The sequence below is a fragment of the Micromesistius poutassou genome, assembly GCF_964030765.1.
Source record: "Micromesistius poutassou genome assembly, contig: SCAFFOLD_3752, whole genome shotgun sequence".
In the NCBI taxonomy this organism is placed as follows: domain Eukaryota; kingdom Metazoa; phylum Chordata; class Actinopteri; order Gadiformes; family Gadidae; genus Micromesistius; species Micromesistius poutassou.
In genome coordinates this window covers 1-17,681 of record NW_028179053.1, presented here as the reverse complement: position 1 = coordinate 17,681, position 17,681 = coordinate 1, and the positions used below count along the sequence as shown (strand labels likewise).

The 17,681-nt window shown below is 44.4% G+C and overlaps 1 protein-coding gene and 1 pseudogene across 2 annotated transcripts; both read left to right on the top strand.

Annotated features, from left to right (window-relative positions):
* The first annotated feature begins 550 nt into the window (after nucleotides 1-550).
* LOC311373172 (CD209 antigen-like protein D) lies at nucleotides 551-7,702 on the top strand (annotated as a pseudogene). The gene is made up of 7 exons (XR_014684260.1): nucleotides 551-696; nucleotides 1,217-1,366; nucleotides 4,485-4,556; nucleotides 6,482-6,533; nucleotides 6,868-7,010; nucleotides 7,335-7,435; nucleotides 7,537-7,702. The product of XR_014684260.1 is annotated as a CD209 antigen-like protein D (transcript).
* LOC311373171 (stonustoxin subunit beta-like) lies at nucleotides 7,598-12,332 on the top strand. The gene is made up of 3 exons (XM_084490006.1): nucleotides 7,598-7,694; nucleotides 8,266-8,571; nucleotides 11,272-12,332. The coding sequence occupies exons 2-3, from the start codon at nucleotides 8,274-8,276 to the stop codon at nucleotides 11,820-11,822; spliced, it is 849 nt and encodes a 282-aa protein (XP_084346132.1). The 5' UTR covers nucleotides 7,598-7,694; nucleotides 8,266-8,273; the 3' UTR covers nucleotides 11,823-12,332.
* The last annotated feature ends 5,349 nt before the right edge of the window (nucleotides 12,333-17,681 follow it).

Genomic DNA, 17,681 nt, shown 5'->3' with positions numbered 1-17,681 from the left:
ACACACACACGCCTGTGATTGGTCACAGGTGTGCAGCCCCCCCCAGCCCCAGAGTCTAATCAGTGTGACTGGGGCCAGGTGAGGCTGCTTCAACCATCCACCACACACACACACACACACACACTCCACTATGTCTTTTAACGTGATGGGAAATCCACCATAATGTTCAGTATGTTTTTGAGTGTTTGAATAAACAGCAGCACAGAGTGCTGACAAAAAGGGGTTTTATTTGACCTAAATAAATACAAAAACAGGTCGTGGAGAACCAATAAAAGAACGTTAAAGTATTATAAACATGAATGATCGAGGATCAACATAAAAGTGGTTTGCGTGGACGTTAATTCCCCGTGAGCAGAAGAGATAGGCTTCACAGAAATGATACGCATTAGAGTTAACATCAGCTACTGGAAAAACCCACGGTGCTTTTGGACCTCACACACACGCAAATGCAAATGCAAACGCACACACAAACATTTTGCAACACTGATATCAGATTGCAAGCTGACGATTGGTCAGAATTCAAACCTGTGACGTGGTTTCTCCAGCTGAAATAGCGGAGCTGAACCCTTGAGAGCAGAAGCAGTGAGAGCTGTCAGAGAGGAACCATGGACACCATCGCTGAACCGGACCCTGGACCCTCTGAGGAACCTGAGGACACGTCTTTGAACCGGAGACAGACCAGGAAGAGAAGATTTGGTAGGTGCCCTTTTTAGAGGATTCAAAATAACTAATCCAGTAAACAATGTTTTCATCTGCATGCATTTTAGATTCACGTTTAGCAAACGTTTTAATTCAGAGTGACCGACCTGATGAACCAGCGACCGTAGAGACAGATTTATTCTCCTAAATAACGACATGTGTGTGTTCTAGACAAAACCCTTTTTTTTTGTTACCTTACTTGACTTGTGACTACGCCCGTGAGTTACGGACTACTGATAGGCATCTAAAGTAGTTGTGTGTTTCATGATATGTTTGTTATATACGTGGAACAGAGTGCAGAGTAACTTTACAGCCGAACACAAGTTTAGTTTTTTCATTACCACGATGGTGGCCACGCAGTACGAATATATTTATGAACATACTCTGTGTGTCCGTGTGTGTGCGCTTGAGTGCACCAGTGAGTCTGTGTGTCAAAAGAGGACATCAGATAAGCGTTGAAGAAAAACATTTCGCAACACGTAATTGAGAATTAAAACACATCATGTGGTTTTTCCAGCTGATGGAGCAAAGAAGAAGGCTAAGTTCAGAAGCAGTGGAAGCCATGAGAGAGTAACCATGGTCACCATGTCTGAACCGGACCCTGGACTCTCTGAGGAACCTGAGGACACGTCTTTGGACCGGAGGGAGACCAGGAAGAGAAGATTTGGTAGGTGCCCTTTTTAGAGGATTTAAAATAACTAATCCAGTAAACAATGTTTTCATCTGCATGCATTTTAGATTCACGTTTAGCAAACGTTTTAATTCAGAGTGACCGACCTGATGAACCAGCGACCGTAGAGACAGATTTATTCTCCTAAATAACGACATGTGTGTGTTCTAGACCAGCGGTTTTCAAAGTGTGAGGCGCGGCTCCCCTGGGGGGCGCCAGAGGGTTTCAGGGGAGGCGCGGCGATTTTTAATATCTCAAGTGAAAGTGAGAGAGGGCACAGAGTCTGGGGCGAGCAGAAAACGGAGGAAGTATGACCCTGATTATTTAAAGTTTGGTTTTTCATTCCGCTTTTCTTATTTATTTTTACTTACGCGATTTTTAAATGTAACTCCGCCAGCTTGTAATCGCGCCCCCGTAATGCTGCCAGTCCGACATGTTCCCATTCCTACAGTCCTGTGCGCGTATGCAAATTAGCCATGTGCGCCAAACAGAAGAAGGGCCCTATCTTGCGCCCAGCGCAATTGACTTTCAGGCTTCCAAAACGAAATCTAGTTTTAGGGTAAATGATTGGTAAATGATTTGGGAAAGAACAGCTGATACAGCGGTAAGTTGTACTTTTAAATCAATGCATCTGCAAACACCGTACAGCAAACACATATGTTCTTGACCCAGACATCGTGTACAAGCCCATTACTTTTAGGATTGATGAGTATTTGATTGTGAGAAAACATAGTTTTACCGCGAGTGAGTATTTAATAGAATGAATGAATGCGGGTGATGCTTGGTGCGCGCCCATCTGTCTAAACACACGCAAATTAAACACGTAAGTGTGAGAAGGAAATCGAGTCAGTCGACCTGCGATAAGCAGCTGATTCTGAACGGACTCATCTTCGAGATGGACGTGTTCTAATGCATTTTTAATCAATGAAATGTTAACACAACAGTATATATCTGACCATTTAATTTTTTCGAAATTTTAGGTGAAGCCGCTTCCCTTGCAGTAGAGAAGTCGCCACTACGAAAGAATGCAATGCAACTAGCGGGATCTAAACAAACTAAGCTCCAGCGAATTACTATAATGCAGAAGTAGGCCTAGTGGAGAATGGCGAAACACAGCAACGCTAGCCTACTCTCAACCAAAATATAAATAATATAATATTTCGATAATACCTCAACAACTCCGCCAGCCGGTAATCGCGCGCCCCCCCCCCTTCCCCCTCCCCCTCCCCCCATCAACAAATCCGCCACCCATTGCTACCTGAGGGGTGTTCCACAAAGCCGGTTTTATCACTTACCCAGCTAAGTTAACCCAGGGTTAGCGGCAACCCCCAGAGTAACTTTAGAGCCGAACACAAGTTTAGTTTTTTCATTACTTATTATGAATGGTAGTGCAACGTGACATTAGAGTGACAATGGTTTATTCCATCAACAATTTTGTGTTTTAATAATGGCTACTCATTTAACTAAAGTGATATCAGGTGTACTTATGAATTTAACAGAATTATATCAAGTTTGTCATTAATATGAACATATCTCAAACTATCCCACAATATATATCCTCATATTTTCTATGTGTGCCGTTGTGAAAGACCCTGGTGACACGCAGGCCACATGTTGTCTCCCCTTGATTACTGTGTGTGTATGTATGTATTTCTTTGTGTATTGCTCTATAACTATGCATGTGTATATATCAATAATGAGGGAATAATAACGTATACGTATGCAAGAGACCAGTACTTGTTGTGCTTAAGTGTGTTCTAAACTCAACCTGAGAGCCACAGTAGCAGTCATCACTTACTGAGCTGTTCTCAGTAGAGGTCTTCAGGTGTTTCTTAAAGACGGGGGGGGGTTCTGCAGACCGTAGGGAGACTGTCTGGACTGTGAATGATGGCCACGCAGTATGAATATATGTATGAACATACTCTGTGTGTCCGTGTGTGTGCGCTTGAGTGCATCAGTGAGTGTGTGTCAAAAGACATCAGATAAGCGTTGAAGAAAAACATTTCGCAACACGTAATTGAGAATTAAAACACGTGATGTGTTTTTTTCCAGCTGATAGAGCAAAGATGGAGGCTAGGTTCAGAAGCAGTGAAGGCCATCAGAGAGTAACCATGGTCACCATGTCTGAACCGGACCCTGGACCCTCTGAGGAACCTGAGGACACGTCTTTGGACCGGGAGAAGAAGACCAGGAAGAGAAGATTTGGTAGTTGCCCTTTTTAGAGGATTTAAAAGAAATAATCCAGTAAACAATATGTTTTCATCTGCATGCATTTTAGATTCACGTTTAGCAAACGTTTTAATTCAGAGTGACCGACCTGATGAACCAGCGACCGTAGAGGCAGATTTATTCTCCTAAATAACGACATGTGTGTGTTCTAGACAAAACGCTTTTTTTTTGTTACCTTACTTGACGTGTGACTACGCCCGTGAGTTACGGACTACTGATAGGCATCTCAAGTAGTTGTGTGTTTCATGATATATGTTCGTTATATACGTGGAACAGAGTGCAGAGTAACTTTAGAGTCGAACACAAGTTTAGTTTTTTCATTACCACAATGGTGGCCACGCAGTGTGAATATATGTATGAACATACTCTGTGTGTCCGTGTGTGTGCGCTTGAGTGCATCAGTGAGTCTGTGTGTCAAATGAAGACATCAGATAAGCGTTGAAGAAAAACATTTCGCAACACGTAATTGAGAATTAAAACACGTCATGTGTTTTTTTCCAGCTGACAGAGAAAAGATGGAGGCTAGGTTCAGAAGCAGTGAAGGCCATCAGAGAGTAACCATGGTCACCATGTCTGAACCGGACCCTGGACCCTCTGAGGAACCTGAGGACACGTCTTTGGACCGGAGGGAGACCAGGAAGAGAAGATTTGGTAGGTGCCCCTTTTTAGAGGATTTAAAAGAAATAATCCAGTCCGAAAAAATGATCCAAAATAAAATATGTTTTACTCCACATACATTTAAGATTGATGTTTCGAACACTTTTTTAGCCAAAGTGACCGTGTGTGTGTGTGTGTGTGTGTGTGTGTGTGTGTGTGTGTGTGTGTGTGTGTGTGTGTGTGTGTGTGTGTGTGTGTGTGTGTGTGTGTGTGTCCTACTCCTGAACAGTTCTATGGTTGCACATCGCTGTCGTTGTGAGCATCGGACTGCTGAGTATTCTCCTCATCTCCCTGCGCTTCAGTGAGTCTGAATCATATCATCCTGAATATAATTACAATACAGTTATGATCATATTAATGATTGTAGTAATAGCAATGATGATGATAATTATAGTTTTTGTTAGAATTAGTGTTAATAATATGAATGATCTTACTACTATGTAGCAGCAGGCCTGTCGGACAAGTTGCTCTGCACAGTTGGTCAACGCGCACGTGCCAAGCAGCCTGCAACGCACGCACGCACACACACACACACACACACACACACACACACACACACACACACACACACACACACACACACACACACACACACACACACACACACACACACGCGCAAACGCGCACACACACACACACACACACACACACACACACACACACACACACGTGCAAACGCACACATACACCACACGCACGCATGCACATACACACACACACACACACACACACACACACCGCACACACACATGTGCACGAACACACACGTTTCAAGACAAAGGCAGTGCAGGACACCGCATACACACACACCGCACACACACACACATACACACACACGCACACACATGCACACTCATACACACACTGCACACACGCGTACGCAGACGTTGAAAGACAACGGCAAGATGGAGACCACAGCCCCGCCGTCGACACACTCTCCCAGCTGAGACCTCATGTCTGTTGTAGACTACACCTTTTTTGCAAAACTTTATTTATTTTTAAATAAAGTGTTGATGACGCTTCGGTCAGCATTTGCGTGTCATCGAGTGGCCCCCTAAATGATAATCAGCCTTTTGTTCCCTGAATGGTCAAAAAATATTTAAATGTTGGCACTGCTTTTAAGAGTCATTCGTGGTGAACGCTAAAAGATAGGTCCTTTCATAACCCTAAAAGTACACATCATACAATAAACTTCAATACATGAGTTCACAGCTGCACAGGTGTATAGAAAATGATTATTGACAACAGTTAGCTGAACATTATGTGGTCCCGTCCTTCCACTCCCTGTTTTCTCACCCTGTTTAAACACAGAAATCAACTACATTTGTCCCAGTGTTTGTTATATGGGAAATAAAGCTATAAAATACACTCTCTTTCTCCGGTAACACAACGCGACGCCTTTCTTCTTCGTCGTCTCTAACTCACGCTCCAATCCTTCATCAATCGATGCTTCGGATGTTGTGAATGCAACGGAATATATGATGCATCGTTGCAGCAACATTTAAGATGATCGCGATGAGTTCTGCCCGTTCTGCCTCCGTGCCGTCCCGCCTCTTGCGAACTTAGACCCTACGTCATATCCCGCCCCTTGCAAGCCCACCCCCTTGATTCTACTGATGTCTGAACGACATTGATGTCCGCATATAAAGCATCAAGTGTGAATCACCCTCAGGGTCGAATCTCCTGACATACAAATGAGGCGACAATGGGGTGGACTTCAAATGATTATGCTTGCTTCATAGCGTAAGGAGAAAATGATTATGCTTGCTTCATTATGTAACAGGTGAACCAATATGTTATACGTTGTAACATTATCGGTCAAATGTTATTATATTATGCGCTCAGAAATGTGTTCCATTATCGACCAGGGATTCCACGTTATAGCTCTGGGTTTAAGTCCACCTAGAGGTTGAGCGCAACGCGGACTAGTTAGAACAATAACAGTTATAATCATATTAATGATTGTAATAATAGCAATGATAATGATCATTATTGTTTTTGTTAGAATTAGTGTTAATAATATGAATGATTGTAACAATAGCTACGATAATGATATTGATAATTATAGTTATTGTTATTTTAATTGGTATTAATATTAATAATGTGTCATGTTCTCTTTCAGGGGGGATGGACTTTGTGTTTGGTTGGCTGTGGGTCCTGTGACGTTTAGAGACGATCGTTCTGTTTTAGAGCTCATTCCTTCTGTACTCCTCTGTCCTGTCCTAGACACACCGTCACCTTGGAAGGAGGGGAGAGAGCGCTTACTGGATGAAGCTCGGTGAGGGTTTTATCCAAGTTATTACATCAATCGCATTATTAACATTTTTTTCTTCTGTGATTTATGTTTGAACATCCCCTCTTCCTTATAACTTCACATTTTATATTGTCAGGCTAACAGAGCATAGACCGTGTTAAACTACCACCAAATAAATGTGGTCTACTAAAGACATTTTTCTATTGTCGTCTATTAGGGTCATGCTTCTATTGATGTCTATTAAGGTTGTGCTTCTATTGTGGTCTGTTAAGGTCAGGTCTCGGGTTGTGTGTCAGTAATGAAGACGGTAAGATAAGCAGTTCTGTGTTTGTTAAGGATTTTCTTTTACATTCAACAGATGAATTGGCGCTTCAGGGCTGGATGTTTTACGACCAGAGTTTCTACCTTATGTCTACCCACTAAGAAGAGCTGGAAGCCAGTAGAGAAGACTGTCTGCGGAGAAATGCAGACCTGGTGGTTATCAACAGCAGAGAAGAACAGGTGTGTGTGTGTGTGGGGAGAGACATTGTTGTGTGAGTGTGTGTGAGTGTGTGTGAGAGAGAGAGAGAGAGAGAGAGAGAGAGAGAGAGAGAGAGAGAGGAGAGAGAGAGAGAGGAGAGAGAGAGAGAGAGAGAGAGAGAGAGAGAGAGAGAGAGAGAGAGAGAGAGAGAGAGAGAGAGAGAGAGAGAGAGAGAGAGAGAGAGAGAGAGAGAGAGAGAGAGAGAGAGAGAGAGAGAGAGAGAGAGAGAGAGAGAGATTGCGTGTGTGTGTATGTGTGTTCAGCTGTGTTGTCATGACAACAGATGCTATTACCTTTGGAAACAGGGGTTTGTCAACAGATTGATAGGTCCTTCCTGGATTGGACTGAGCAGTAGAGACAAAAAGGGGACCTTCAAGTGGGTGGATGGTACCCCCATGACCTCAAGGTAAGGCTGATGACTCTGTTCAGCAGCATCTCTTCTCTGAGAGTGACAGAGTGACCTCACCTCAACACTGGGCTCCACTGTCTCCTCCTCGTGGTTCTCAGTTTGAGACGCGCTAAACCAGGCGATGACAGCGGAGCAGAAGTCTGTGTCGTAGCAGGGGAGGACGGCTGGTCCAGACAACCGTGTGACAGACTGCACCACTGGATCTGTGAGAAGGCCGTGGACCTGGATCATCTGGAGGCTGGGCTGGACAAAGAGGGTCCGTAGACTTTGTTTGTGTTAATGAGTGGAGAACAAATCCTCCTTTCTGTTCTCTGTGCTGTAGATACAGTGAATATACTCTTTATGAGTGGAAAGATGGTTGGGTGTGTTTAGGTCTACTAAGGTCAGGTTTCTATTGTGCTCTACTAATGCCATGTTTCTATTGTGGTCTACTAATGCCATGTTTCTATTGTGGTCTACTAAGGCCATGTTTCTATTGTAGTCTACTAAGACCATGTTTCTATTGTGGTCTGCTAATGCCATGTTTCTATTGTGGTCTACTAATGCCATGTTTCTATTGTGGTCTACTAAGGACATGCTTCTACTGTGGGCTACTAAAGTCAGGTTTCTATTGTGGTCTACTAAGGTCATGTTTATTTTGTGGTCTACTAAGGTCATGTTTCTATTGTGGTCTACTAAGTCCATGTTTCTACTGTGGGCTACTAAAGTCAGGTTTCTATTGTGGTCTACTGTGGACCTGTATTAGGAGAGAGTGAAGGGAGTGTCTGATGGTGCATCTCTAGATACGTGTTGTAAACGTTCACATCCTCTCCTCCTGGTTTCTTCAGGTTCAGTGATGCCCACGGAGGAGGAGGCCCCCAGCATCACAAAGTTCCACTCCACTACCCAGGTGTTGCCCGTGGGCCAAACGGCCCGCTACACCTGCGATGCCAGCGGCACGCCGGAGCCCACCGTCGAGTGGCTCCACAACGGCAGGCCCCTGGAGAGGAACGGCACAGACGACCAATCAGAGGCCTGGGTGGAGAGGGGGTTCCTCTTCGTCAGAGGGGTGAGGTCTGGCGTGAACAAGGTCCGCTGCGTGGCGAGCAACAGCGCTGGCACGGCCAATCACACCGCTGAGCTGCTTGTCTTTGGTAAGATCTGGATCCAAGGAGAGACGTTTGTTGTTGATGTATTCATAACGTTGTTGTTGATATATTCATAACATTGTTGTTGAGGTGTGTGTGTATATATATATTCATAAATGTATGTGTGTACATATATATGTGTGTGTGTGTGTGTGTGTGTGTGTGTGTGTGTGTGTGTCTATATGTATATATGAGTACTTTTTTTATAGTCACTTGTGTCATCCCCTGCTTTACCCAAAATGTAGCGAACCCAAAACCGTGATATGAACCGAACTGTGAATTCTGTGAACCGTTCCCTAGTTTTAGTGGATGTCATGACGTGAAAGAGGTGTTTTTAAGTCCATTGATTTTAAGTTTCTACTGGAAGCAGACAACCAGCCATGTATGTTGTCCAACTGAACCTAGCCTCAAACCACAGACTCGTCTTGAACCATAGAACTGACATACATGTACATACATATGCAAATGTACACATACGTATACGTATGTACACGTAAAAATACATAAACATACAAATACATACTCATACATAGATTCATTCATATGTAAAAATACATACTTACACATAGCTAAACATAACTATACATACTCAGAGACAAACGTATACATACGTGAATATGTAACAATACGTACATATGTAAAGATACTCATATATATGTACGCATACATACGTATAGTAGTAGTAGTATGAGTATAGTGTTTGAGAGAGAATAGTATTGTGTGTGAGAGAGAATTATAGTAGTGTGTGTGTGAGAGAGAATAGTAGTGTGTGTGAGTGTGTGAGAGAGAATAGTAGTGTGTGAGAAGAATAGTAGTGTGTGTGAGAGAGTATAGTAGTGTGTGAGAGAGTATAGTAGTGCGTGTCAGAGAGTATAGTAGTGTGTGTGAGAGTACAGAAGTGTGTGAGAGAGTTTGACTGAACCGAAGTGAGTTTGATTCCTCAGTTCCTGATTTGCTGATGGAAGCAACGGTATAGCTTCTGCCGCTCAAAATACTGCGCTGTCATTTCACTCTGGAATTTCCAGCGATCCTGTTATGCTGCGTTCACACCAAAAAATTATTTGGTTGCTTGTTTGCGTGGTCGCCTGAGTTTGAGAGTGGCTTCCTCTTGTGACCGCCCTGTTTCTGTTCTGCCAATTCATTCTCAACCATGGCCAGTCTTTACTTGTTGTGGAAGTACCAGAGACGTCAGAGAAACCGACACGGTCCTTTAGGATTCTGCAGGATTTGCAGTATTTTGAGCGGCAGAAGCTATACTGCTTCTTCTGTCAGCCAATCAGGAACTGAGGAATCAAACTCACTCCCGTTTCAGTTAAACTCTCTCACACACTTCTGTACTCGCTAACTGCAGCGCTAATGCTAACGTAAACTCTAACTGCAGCGCTAACGTCAATGCAAACGTCAGTACTAATGCTAAAGTAATTGCTAACAATAATTTCAAAGCTAACATAAGTGCTAACGTCAATGCTAACGTCAGCGCTAACACTAATGTCAGTGCTAACGGCAACGGTAATGTCAATGCTAACTTCATCACTAGCTCTAATGCTAACGTAAACGCTAACTGCAGCGCTAATGCTAACGTCAATGCTAACTTCAGAGCTAATGCTAACATCAACGCTAACTGCAGAGCTTATGGCAATGCTAACTGCAGTGCTAATGCTAACGTCAATGCTAACTTCATCGCTAACGCTAACGTCACCGCTAACGTCACCGCTAACGTCCATTATTGTAGTCCACTATTGTAGTCCATTGTTGTAGTCCATGAGGGAGAGAGAGAGGCTAACATAGGCTGTTTCTGAAATGCTATACTACATACTACATACCGCATACTGACGCAGTATATACTGTGCACTACATACTACTCCCCACCCTAGTATGCAGTATAGTATGGAAGTATGACAAGTATCATGCAGTGTACTACACAGTCACATGACCAAACAATTGTGACGAAATTTGACGCGTCAGACTGGCTTGGTTTTCGAGCCAGCTCTCCCCTACATTTACGCAGATATATTTTTAAAACATACAAAAGCTTATACCATCAAAATAAACAACTAATAACCGCTCGCATTGTCCGCCATTATTTTAAATGTTCAGCGGTGCATTATGGGATACAGTATCCGACGTAGTGAGCTCTGGATGTATACTAGACATTTTTGCCAGATTAGTACATCATCCGGGTAACTGTTGCATACTGCAAAAAAACGTTTTTCGCGTACTGCATACTACTTACTACTTTTACGTCACGATCAGTATACGAGCAGTATGTAGTATGCCATTTCAGAAACGGCCATAGACCACACTACCCTCCACCACGTGACTTTAACCAGACTCCTCCAGAGTGCTGTGATGTCCACTGATTGCTCAACGAGCAACAGCTGAGTCAGAAGGCTAGAGCGAGACCAACTGAAAACGAATCCGGAATGAAACTAAAACTGTGATTCTGAAAAAAGTATGAATGATATCGAAATTCTGTTTACATATTATTGAAGATACAAATGTGTAGATTTGTTTAATTGTTTGAACGATGGTAAACGTAATGATGGTCATTTTGATCAAGTTATGACATCTTAAGTAGTTGAAGAGGATGAAGCATGAATCAGCATTTTTTGAATTTTCCAATAGAAATGAATGGGCGAATTTTGGGCGAATAACCTGGAATATCTCGGGAATTATGAATAATATCATGTCTTGTTCTCCCGTCAGATGCCTGTGAACTCACACTGGACCCAAACACAGCCCACAGACGACTCTCTCTGTCTGAGGACAACAGAAAGGTGACGGTGGTCAGAGAGGACCAGTCGTATCCGGATCACCCAGAGAGATTTGACTCCTATGCCCAGGTGTTGTGTAGAGAGGCTCTGACTGGCCACTGTTACTGGGAGGTAGAGTGGAAAGGAACTGTTTATATAGGAGTGACATACAGAGGAATCACAAGGAGAGGACGGGGTCGTGACAGCGTGCTTGGAGGGAACAACAAGTCCTGGAGTCTTCGTTGTCATGATGATGGTTACTCTGCCTGGTACAACGGTAGAGAGACAGACATACGTCTCCCCCCCGCTGGCTCTACCAGAGTAGGAGTGTATCTGGACCGGCCTGCTGGCACTCTGTCCTTCTACAGAGTGTCCCGAGGTGTAGGAGGGTCCTCAGACACACTGACACACATCCACACCTTCAGGTCCACCTTCACCCAGGAGGACCTCCTCCCTGGGTTTGTGGTAGGGAGGGAGGGGTCAGCGTCTCTGTGCCGGTTGTAGAAAGAAAAAAAGAGGCGTTTAGGGTAGGGGAGCCGTTGGCGCCGGGGGTTCACTCAGTGTCTGTGTCGGCTGTAGAAAGAAAAACCCGGCGGGGGGGCGGGCGGGCGCACACACACAGACACACACACACACACACACATATACACGTGAGCACACACACACATACACACACCCCCGTCGTCGTCCGGGGGTGTGGGCGAGCAGGGGTCCACGTACTCAGTGACTCAGCGTCTCTGTGTCGGTTGTAGGAAAAAAAAAAGGGCAGGCGGGCGGGCACACACACACACATGTACACAAACACAAACGCCCACACACACACACACACATACAAATACACACACACACACACACAGCTTCTGCGTTAGAGGATGGGTGTCTTTTGATGGAGGCCTGAGAGGACTGATGACTCAGAGTCTCTGTGGCAGTTATAGTCTCTCGCTCTCTATTTTACTCTCTCTCTCTATCCCTCTCACTCTCTTTCTTTCTCGTCTCCCCCTCTGTCTCCCACTCCCCCCCGTCTCCCACTCCCCCTCCCCCCCCTCGTCTCCCTCTCCCCTCCCCCTCCTCCCCCCCCCCCTCTCCCCCCTCGTCTCCCTCTCCTCCCCATCCCTCTCCCCCTCCTTTTTATGGGGCTTCCTAAAAGTTGATGCTGGTAAACCATGAAAGGAAGAGACTTTTAAGATCTTCCATAGGGTTACCTGAGCAGGTTTTATTAAGATTTCATTTTTAATTTGAAATGTATATTAAATACCTATTGATGGTAAATCACATGTTTTTTTTATGCTACAATATTTGTCCATTTTCAGACATTAACATATTTTATTCTCCAGGGCTCTGATCATCACTTTTGTCCTAATCCTAACAAGGATGATTTAGATGAGATTAGATTCATTAGGATCCCCAATAGCAACACACCAGAGAGAGAGCTAGTCTTCCTGGGTCCCAAACATCAAATATAGACAACAGACAATCACTTGTTTGACCTTATGTCAAACTCAAATAGAAATAGACTAATAAAAAAGTTAAAAAAAGATATGAAGGCTACAAAAAGAAATGACAACATTAAAAATGTATATACATTATGGACCACATGATTTTTTTGCAGACTTTTTAAAGTTGTATTTGCTATTTTTGCTAGAACGTATGTTTTTTTGGTCGTTCATTCCATAATGAAATAGTTGTGTAAATGATGGTATTTTTCAGTAGATTGGACCTCGGTCTGGGTAAAGCTAGCTGTCCTTTACTTGCTCCTCTAGTGCTATGACCGTGTCTGTCAGACACACTGACTAGACCTTCAGCAAAGAAGGCGGGTCTTTTGCAGTTTAAGACTGACCTTAGGAACAACAAGAGGTTAAGAGAGATTGTTTGTTTTACTGTGAGCCATGAAAGGCTAGTATGCATTACTTCAGTGTTAGTGTGAATAGAGCAGCTGGGTGCCAAAGGAACCTGATTTAAAGCAGGTTTTATATTTCATTCATAATAACCAGGAGGTCTGTGTTGTAAATGACTTTAAACTGAGTATTGATTCCTGGTGTTCTGTTGGGAACCAAACGGCAGCAGAACATGTTCAGTTATTAAAGATACGTGCACACCTGTTTATGATTAGTAAAGTCTGCAGCTTCTATTGTTTCAGTCCTTGTGTTTATTGTGTACATGTAAGGGACTATTTTTCTGTTGCATTTGTTAATGAAGCATAATTTTAATAAACAACTCAGTGGATCCAACTGAATGTTCTCGTGTGTTCAGCCCATCATCATTCTCCTTTTATTACTAAATAATGTTACATAAGTGCCTTAAGAATAATAATTTGTTAATCAGAAATTATAAATAAAACAACAAATGTTGTTCTGATATTATTCTGGGACCTCCTCCCTGGGTTTTGGTTAGGGGGGGGGGGGGGGGGGGGCGGTGCCTCAGTGTCTCTGTGTCCGTTGTAGAAAGAAACCACAGACAGACGGCCGGACACACGCACACACATGGGATTGGGATCACTGGTCGCAGTGATCCCAATCCCAGTGTGTGCAGTGTATAGTGCAGTGTATCACGCGTTGCTATGGTGCATCAGGTGCATGCTGGGAGGTGTAGTTCTTATTGTCTCTCAGGTGCATGCTGGGAGGTGTAGTTCTTCCTGTCTCTCAGGTGCATGATGGGAGGTGTAGTTCTTACTGTCTCTCAGGTGCATGCTGGGAGGTGTAGTTCTTAGTGTCTCTCAGGTGCATGCTGGGGGGTGTAGTTCTTAGTGTCTCTCAGGTGCATGCTGGGAGGTGTAGTTCTTAGTGTCTCTCAGGTGCATGCTGGGAGGTGTAGTTCTTAGTGTCTCTCAGGTGCATGCTGGGAGGTGTAGTTCTTAGTGTCTCTCAGGTGCATGCTGGGAGGTGTAGTTCTTAGTGTCTCTCAGGTGCATGCTGGGAGGTGTAGTTCTTAGTGTCTCTCAGGTGCATGCTGGGAGGTGTAGTTCTTACTGTCTCTCAGGTGCATGCTGGGAGGTGTAGTTCTTAGTGTCTCAGGTGCATGATGGGAGGTGTAGTTCTTAGTGTCTCTCAGGTGCATGCTGGGAGGTGGCAGTGAGTTGAAGTAGGGGTGCTGTAGCCCCCCCAGGGCGGAGGGGGGGGGGGGGGGGGCGTGGCGTCCTGCAACGACCATGCAGGACGAGGTAATAACGACCCCCACAACCAAACCAGGAGAGGATAATGTTACAACCAAGGCAAATAAAATATTAACCATAGACTCTGATATACCTACGACTACAAATCAGTCAATCCTTTCTGAAGTAACGAACCAAGGGGGGTGGAGCCAGGTGACCAAGTGTACCTGAGGGTGTTCCGGAGAAAGTGGAACCAGCCCAGGAGAGAAGGACCATACAAAGTCACCAACGCAACGCCAACAGCCATCCAGGTGGAAGGGAGTTCCACCTGGTACCACCTCAACCACTGCACAAAGGCTGCACAGCCCAGGACGAGGGAAGAGCGTGGGGAGGGGTTGGACGCAGCCGCACCCAACATTGACCAACCACCCCAGGACCAGACCCAGCCCAGCCAGGATGATGATGATGCTGAAGCTGGCGAAACTGCTCCTGATCCTCTACAGCCTGTGGCAAATCCCACCGGCCCAAGGACGGGTCCAGAGGAGGGGTGAAACCACACCAACAGAGCAGACCGGGAACAGCCAGGAATCAGACGGTAACAACAGAGAAAGCATCAAAGTGTTGCAGGAAAGGCCAACCCCGAGGTATTCAGGAATAGTAAGCAGTGCAAGGAAGAAGAGGTCAGAGAAAGAAGCCTTATGTGTTAAGTTACCCTCGCAATCAGAACTTGACGATGTGCTTGTTATCCTAACTGTTTTGGCAGGTGGAGAACGGCTATGTGCAGTAATTGTGCAACACAAACAGAACATTAGCCTGGGGACAAGATCTATGCAATATAGGTATTTTAAAGACGCATGAACACTGGTGTTTTTACGGTCAAACCTACAAATCAATGGAGGCATCCCATAGATTTCCACCATGTAGCAATAGACAAAACGCAGCCTCCAAGTAAAAGAATAGGGACGATAAGATTTGATCAACTAAGGGAAGGAACTTGTATGATACAAAAGCAACATGTTACGGTCACTCAATCAATGCAAAATAGGCCAGAGGAAGTTTTAACATCAGTCACCAGTAGGCCAGATAGTCACTCGTCACTATTAAAGTAGAAAAATCATCAGTCGCTAATGAAATAGAAGAAACTTCAATTTCCAACAAACAAGACATAACACTAATCAGTATTAAGCTAGAAGAAGTTTCACCTACCACTAAACTACAGTGACAAGTAAACAAAAAGAGATTCTTAGCACTATTTGGGGAAAAATAAAGGTCACGAATGAGCCAGTAGATGGACTAACAACAAAAGGTAGCCGTAACCGAAGCCACCTTATGGAGTGAAATAAATCGTACAACGATTTATGTACATGCTGGGAGGTGTAGTTCTTAGTGTCTCTCAGGTGCATGCTGGGAGGTGTAGTTCTTAGTGTCTCTCAGGTGCATGCTGGGAGGCGTAGTTCTTCCTGTCTCTCAGGTGCATGCTGGGAGGTGTAGTTCTTAGTGTCTCTCAGGTGCATGCTGGGAGGTGTAGTTCTTACTGTCTCTCAGGTGCATGCTGGGAGGTGGCAGTGAGTTGAAGTAGGGGTGCTGTAGCCCCCCCAGCCCCCTCGGCCATTTTCCGAGATCTAAGGGGCATAAAAAACACGTGTTTGAAATCACGATGAAAAACAGACTAAAATCGCTGAAAGGGTTTGGTGGTTTGTATTAAATTAACGTTTAAAAGCCCTTTTTCTTACAGGTAATCTTGGACTGCGCATGCGCAATGCTTCACGACACAGTTTTCATTTACGGCATAACGACACCGCACTAGCACTGACAGGCAAGTCAGCTTTAAAAGTTAGCTTTTGCTGCCGAGCAAACAAGATAACAGGTAGTCCAAGTTTTCCAGTCGATGCTGCTTGTGCCGCTTCCAGCTGCTGGTCTTCCCTCCTGATTGAAAATAATAAGTGTCGCAAAAAGCGTGACTAATTATAACAGGAAATTATGTTACGATGTTACGATGCCTAGCAATTATGTTATGTTAATTACACGTTAGTAGAAACACACCACACACACACACACACACACACACACAACACACACACACACACACACACACACACCACACACACACACACACACACACCACACACACACACACACACACACACACACACGTGTCCGTGGGGCGGGGCCAGGAGAGACGGTTTGTTGAGGAAACTAAACTTGAGCCGTTTCTCAAATACCAAGTACGCAGACTACGTTCTCGCGGACTTGGAAGTACGTACTTGCAAGTCGGACTTTCAAGTACAGACTTCCGAGAACGCGAGTACGCACCTGCAATTGAACAGCAGCGGACTCGATGATGCATTCTGGGATATTTAACGGTCCCAAGTCCACACGAGTCACCTCCGATGCATCCTCGGTAGAACGCCTCATCGAGAACGCATCGAGAACACACACGGGTTTTACGACGTACTCGCGTACTCTGAATTGGAACAGTGCTTGGGCTACCACTGATGACGTTATCGAGAACGCGAGTACACGAGAACACACGAGAACACGAATTGAGAAAACGGCCATTCTCTGAGGCCTAGCTCCTCAAGGAAATGATGAATGGGAAAAATATTTTTTACATGTTTTGAGGGACACATTTAAGGCCTAATTAATATGATAAGAAGAAAAATACTGAATTTGGTTTACCCGGTCTTTAAGTTTCGTTTTCCTGAACAACACGTCCTTCCTGGCCCCGCCCCCACGGACACACACACACCGTGTGTGTGTGTGTGTGTGTGTGTGTGTGTGTGTGTGTGCGAAGAAACCTTTGCTTTCCCAGAAAGCAAAGGTTTCTTTCGTGACACTGTGAGCTATTCTGTGATTGGCTGTCTGGACTTCCCAGCACTTCCCAGAATTCATTCTTCTGCGCTCAGGATCCCTGATGCTCGATCTTTCTCTAGATCCACTCTGAATCCTTTTCCTGATTTACTTGTTTAAGGAACACTTTATCCTCCTTTTCTTCTCTTGTATTTATACTTTTAGACTTTATACTGTATGGGGCAGAACTCGTTTTAATCACAGACAAGAAAAGGAGGTAAGTTTATATTGTCTTTAGTTTATGGTTATTATAATGATGTCATGAAATGTGTGTGTAACGCTTAATTAATGATACAGTTTACTGTAGAGTAATACTACGTTAGTTAATGTTTCACTGTTGTTCAGAGAGAGAGAGAGGAGAGAGAGAGAGAGAGAGAGAGAGAGAGAGAGAGAGAGAGAGAGAGAGAGAGAGAGAGAGAGAGAGA